The sequence below is a fragment of the Enhydra lutris genome, unplaced genomic scaffold (assembly GCF_002288905.1).
Source record: "Enhydra lutris kenyoni isolate GAN:26980312 unplaced genomic scaffold, ASM228890v2 scaffoldscaffold58, whole genome shotgun sequence".
In the NCBI taxonomy this organism is placed as follows: domain Eukaryota; kingdom Metazoa; phylum Chordata; class Mammalia; order Carnivora; family Mustelidae; genus Enhydra; species Enhydra lutris.
Genome location: NW_019154142.1, coordinates 15,504,828 through 15,510,827, shown reverse-complemented (window position 1 = coordinate 15,510,827; position 6,000 = coordinate 15,504,828). Strand labels below are relative to the sequence as shown.

Here is a 6,000-nt window from a genome sequence, read left to right as displayed (position 1 = left end):
GGGGATATGGGTTTTCAAAGGAAACCAAGTCAAAATGGTGTCATGGCAAGAACCATCTAAGGCCAGGAGAAAGATTTGGTTCAGGTCCTTCGCTGCACATGAACGCACATGAGACGCGGGGCCAACAACAACCTCAAAGGCTCTCTTGTAAGGGGCTTCCCACAACCAACCCATGGCCCAGCCGTACACTGCTTGATTCTACACCTTCTCTCAAATAATCTAGACAAGACCCATGAAGCTAAAATCCCTAGCTCTTCCTTTCCTTGAACACTACTTCAGGAATCCTAACCCAATACCTAATACCACAGCACACACAGGCAGGGTTCACTGGAGCACCAGACTGTAGTTGTGATTCAAGTCCAAGTTGCTCTGAGTCTATGATCAGTCACCTGGGTAGCCCATGGCCTCAGGAGCATCACTGTTCACAATTCGTTATGTTACAACAACAAAATGGTAAGCTCTGAAGATACGGTTTACCTCTTCATAAATTTATGTTGCCCTTATTTCTACTCTGACATATGCAGATTAAATCATACTATTGCTGCTCCTCAATCCTGATGAGTGGGGATGAGGGGTAAAGGGAGAGGGAGAGAGGGGAGGAATTTATTGGGGTAAAAAAAGAACAGGTGGTTAGCGCAGGTCTTCTGCCCAACCTAGAACCTCTGTTAACATTGAAGATCACACTTTCCTTAAGTTACTTTCCAGTAAAAAAAAACAAAAACACAACTTGAACAAGTAAGCCAGATAACCAAAATGTCCCCTAATTTCTTATTATTTTTTTCTTGTAAGTAGCACCTGTTCACCATATTGGAGAACACTTCAGATCTGGGGAGCTTAGGAATGAAAGATAAAATCAAAATTAAAAAGATAAAAGCCCTCCCAATAAAGCCTACCCAGGTCATCCAAACCACACCCAGTCTGTCTGGTTATTTTGTTTCCATAACCCACATTGGAGAGGTAAAACCTGGGGATGTAATTCCAGGGCTCCAGATTGAGTTACACCTACAAAATGTTTGGCTACCCAGTCATGAGCTGTCAGACTAGTACCCAAGACTCCAAGTGGTAACGTCCATTCAAGTCCCTGAGAGGCACCCGGATAGAATGACAATGAACATTGTCTCTCCATGTACTTGCTCTCCAAGCAATGCACGATAAAAAAAAAAAAATGCAACTCTACACAATCATAACTTAATCATTCTTGAAGTAAAGATACAACACACCTGGTGCTATATAGTAAGAATAAATCGTAGGCAAAATTCCAAACACAACTCTCTCCAGCTAAGAGTGGGGACAGGGCAACTCGGTCCTTGTGTGGATGGGTCAACAGTCCATCTGTTTGTTGAATTCGCATTTTCAAGCCCAAAGTTTCCCTAGTCACACGGAACTACCACCAGCTGGCCTTGGAACACACTCATTAGAGACAGAAGTGGACAGTCCTCCCAAGTGACACTGGAGATGAAACACGGTCGTCCATTCATATCTTCTGCACCACATTTTCATTAGGCATCAAACAGTCCTCTCCAAGATGAATGGTTTTAATAAAAGACTAACAACCGGGTTTCCTGTGCAGTAAGAATGTCCAACTCAGGGCATCTCCTACACGGTTGCTTCAATGGTAAACAGCCTCAGCAACTCTCCCCCTTTACCTCTCAGTGGAATCCACAGCATTTTAGGATTTTTTTTGCAAAAGCCATATTCAAAGAGTCTTTGTCAAGCAAAGAACATGAACATGTCCCAGCACATGTTGCTGTCTTTAAAGCAGTGTCTCTTGAGCCCCTCAACACATAACCATCGCCCTGTGAGCCCGCTGTGATCAGAAGCAAAGCAGTTCTGGTTGCAGATGTGAATCTGAACACTGACTCTCCTGCCCAAATCCACGGCCATCACCCCTGCACCTTCACCCCCTATTTCACTGGAAAATGTTGTAAGTCACCAAAAATGATGTCTTCAGAGACAGAGGGCCTTAGTAAATACAGTAACCCCAAGGGTCCCTGTGCTCTACGGGGAAGGAGAGGGAGCACAGGGAAGCTATGGGAAATCCTTAAGAAACATTAACGTTTGTCCTCGGCATTGCCTTCCTCTCGCAGGGCAATGGCTGAGAACACCAGAGAAGTTGCATTAGGAAAACTGCATAGAGTGTACACTGCATGAAGTGCTCTGATGCCAGCGCCGTGATTCTCTTCACATTTCATCATTTCAGCACATCTCGCAAGGTCTGTTTTCAAAAAGACATTACAAGCTGGCAAGCATCTGCTTAGAAAAATCAGTCAAATCCTTTCCCCTCCACTTCTGTGAAACCCATCATGTTCCTGAGCTTTACTCCCTTCAGATAAACCAAACACGGGCAACTTAACGCTCGGGAGTCAACAAAGGACAACACTCCAGCGTGCGTTCAGGCAACGAAAGAAAGACTTCTGCAGACACAGAACTGAAGACTGTTTGCAGCTGTTGATGAGCTGGAAGGGCATGTTCAAGGTTCTCTCCGCAAAAGAGATCGATTCAAGCAAGATCACAGGGAAGAACGAGGACCGAGTCCTAGCTGTGCCTCTGCGTGTGTTTCGTCTGTTTGGTTCTGGCGAGTGACTGTGGCTGCTGCTGGCCGGACGTGGAATTCCTTTGCCCTCGAATCTCCACACGTCGGAAGCACAATCGAGAATAAAAGGTGTTTACGTCGCAGCTCTTCCAAGAGGTTTAAAGCGCCGAATGTTACCACATGAATCCTCACAACACCCCTGTGAGGTAGGTAGGTGGAGAGTAGTGTTATCCCCACCTTACAGGTGGGGGAAATGAGGCACACGAGAATTAAGGGACTTGCCCGAAATCACACAGCTAGTCACTGGCAGGACTGAGAAGAAAACTTATACTGATTAGCACCTAGCACAGTGCTTTGCACGTAGTAGGTGTTCACTGAATATCTAGGGATTTTATTTGAATTATCTCAACATACAATATACACACATAAAATACAAGCAGCCACCATAGAACCCTTGTCTCCTACATGTCTCCTGATGACTTCTCGGGTTACTTCGAACCCACGTGAAGAAAGGAAGGGCGCTCGAGAGTCCGTCTCACAGCTAAGCCCTCGGGCTGAAGGGGATCTACGGAATCGGGATCCACAGACGACCTGTTCTTGCCCCTGCTCTGCCACAGGATGTTAGTTTTCTAATGAAAACAAAAATGGATTTCAGGAACCATGCTGACTTTTTTTTTTTTTTTTGCCTGTTTTAAATGGAGCCATCTTAATGGTTCTGTGTTTCGTTTGTACAAAAAGAAATAAGGCTGCTATAGTCCAGTTAGCTTGTGAGAAGTGTGCCAAGCACGAAGATCTCCTCCCAGCTGAGCTGGATTTCCACCTGGGAAACTGGACCCACCAGGGAGTGGCAGCTCGGGCAGAAGACGGTCAGCGAGGCTGAACATCACTTGCACTGTTCGTGGTCTGTGTAGTCATCCATGTCCACGTCGGAATCAAAGAGTGAGTGTCCAGTGAAATCTGTATCTGGGGTTCTGGAAAAACTGTTCTCTGCTCCCTCATCTTCAAAGGTCTCTGTCCTTGAGTAAAAGCTGAAATCCAGCAAGGGCGTGTGGGTTTTGCTGCCTTCGCTGCTCTCCTCAGACTCATAGATGGTGTTGTCATCATCATGGTGCCACTCGGGCCAGAATTTCCTCCTTATCCTCTCACAGTACATGGCAAGGTTGATCAGTTCACCTGTTGGGGGGAAAGGGGTAAGGAAAGTCAGGGTTAATTCTCAAAGGCAGCAGTCTACCCGTTAGCCACTTGGCCTGGGGAATTCATTGGGAAGAATATGGTGGGGGAGATGTTCACAATGTTTTTCCACAGAGGGACCATCGAATATTTAGGTTTTCATGTGTGTAAGAAGAAAGGTAAGCAGAAAAAGTTAAATTTGTGAGTGGGCTGAGTGAGATTTAGGAGAGAGTCCTATGGTGGGTAGTTTATCCAAAGTGGCAGCTAAACGACCATCATTTGGCCGTGTCAAGCATTTTATTATTTTATGTTTGGTTATCAAGAGAACTGGTGCTTTGACTGGTTCATAGTTAAATTAAAATATAGCCTATGAAAATACACCAACTGATAGTTGGATTAAGTCAGCCAGAAATAATCATTCGTTCCACAAATATTTGTAGTGTTATTAAGGACTGCGTACTATGCCACATAGTTGGGAAAAGTTAAGATGTAAATAATCCTAAATAAAATGGATAACTCAGAATTCTTTATGGATGAGTGTAACCTCAGGCACATTTAGTAAAACAGGTTTTTAAATATTTTTTTAATAAAATGGAACAGCCACACCCATAATTAAGTTCCCACTCAGTTCCTGGGCTAATTCTTTTCATGTGAATCAAAGGAATACTTTTGTTAAGTCACTAAAATTGTCCAAGCATTCGTCTGAAACACAACACAGAATCTGACATTCATTTCTTAATTCCTGATGAAAAATGGCGAGGGTGAGTTTTTGCCTTTGATCCACCAGATGGCAGCATTGCTTACAAACACATAATTTGTCACTGTCCCTTTCTGGATTTCCTAGCCCTAAGAATATTCTTTGGAGGTTTGTTTTTTAAAAGTTATATAAACATCTAATTATACAGGTAATCCAATGTTTCACTGCTGAAATTAGAAAATAATGGATACACCAAAAATAAAAGAATTACCAATAATCACAACTGTAATAACATTTTTGTTTATGTTCTTCCAGAAATGTATAGACATATATATGCTTACTTATATATTTATACTTGCTATTTAAGCATTTACTATATATTCTGTTTCTTATGCTACTTTTACCCCCTTAACAACCTGTAGTAAAAAACTTTCAATTTCACACTATTACCTGATGACTGCACGGTAGCTCATTATTCAGATGTACCATTGTTTATTTTGTTTTTACCATACCCCCTTTATGGCCATATAGGTTGTTTCTGTATTAATGGGTCTATTGATTATAGTCTTTAACTACTCTATTTTCTATCAAAGAAGATAATACATTCTCGTTTTGGAAAGTGAGAACCCTGTATATAAAAACGGCATAAATAGATAAGGGAGAAAACATAAGGCTCCTATAATCTCATCAATCCCAGGTCATCACAATGAACGTTTTGGTGGAATTTATTTCAGCATATTTTCTATTTATTTGTCATTATTAACACTTCCCGTTACTTTGCATAACATTATTATACACATTTTCCAACGGAAATTCTTCAAAATTGATGGCGGCCCTGCTTCAATAAGCACGCTCCCTATAAAACATGAAGAAGCGATTCCCCCACTCCATGAGCCCTATAAACTGGTGGGCTAATATCGCTTCCAGGGCACTATTTTCAGTTGCCTCAGGTCATAACAGTTCCCCCCATACTAAGAGTCCATTCTGACTGCCCCCTACTCAAGGAATTTACATACACACCCAGGAGCCAGAAGCCAAGGAGCCACCATCAGTGCTCCCTGAAAAGATGCAGACAAACCCTCCACTTAGATTCTCCCTCAGGGAAGCAGTCAGGAAACACCTCCCCGATACTGCTGCCAGTCCCAGCTAACCAAGACTTGGACAAAGCTGTGGAGGCCCCAGCAAGGTTTGGCCAGCGGGATGGGGGTGGGGGGCAGGCCTTGGAGTGGGAGGAAGTGATAGAAGATGGACTATGGTCACTTCACAGTGGGGTCTGGAGACAGCTGTGTTTGCCTCAATCAAGACCATTCGCTCCGAGCTGTTTAGCAAGCAGCTAGAAAGTCAAAATCTATTCACAGTATCCACAGGATCTACACCATATATGGTTCTAGGTGCTTCTCCTGTGGCTGTTTTTTCTACAGCCTGTTACTTCACTTTTCTTCCAGGAGGGCTGCCCTGCCTTTGTCCTGTGTGACACGAATTCCTCTTCAGTGTGCAATAATAAAAGTTAATAAAAATAACAGCAAACATGCATATAGTCCCTACTGTGTACCAGGCACTGTTTGAAGGGCTTTATTCATCTGTTGAATTAGTATTTGCA

At 43.2% G+C, this 6,000-nt stretch overlaps 1 protein-coding gene across 1 annotated transcript in view; it reads right to left on the bottom strand.

Annotated features, from left to right (window-relative positions):
- Positions 1–3,210: 3,210 nt before the first annotated feature.
- LOC111158298 (failed axon connections homolog) overlaps positions 3,211–6,000 on the bottom strand; it is a 68,593-nt gene continuing 65,803 nt past the window's right edge. The window contains exon 6 of the mRNA XM_022520239.1: positions 3,211–3,706. Coding sequence (XP_022375947.1) covers positions 3,417–3,706 — 290 coding nt within the window. The 3' untranslated portion in view covers positions 3,211–3,416. The remainder of the gene's footprint in view (positions 3,707–6,000) is intronic.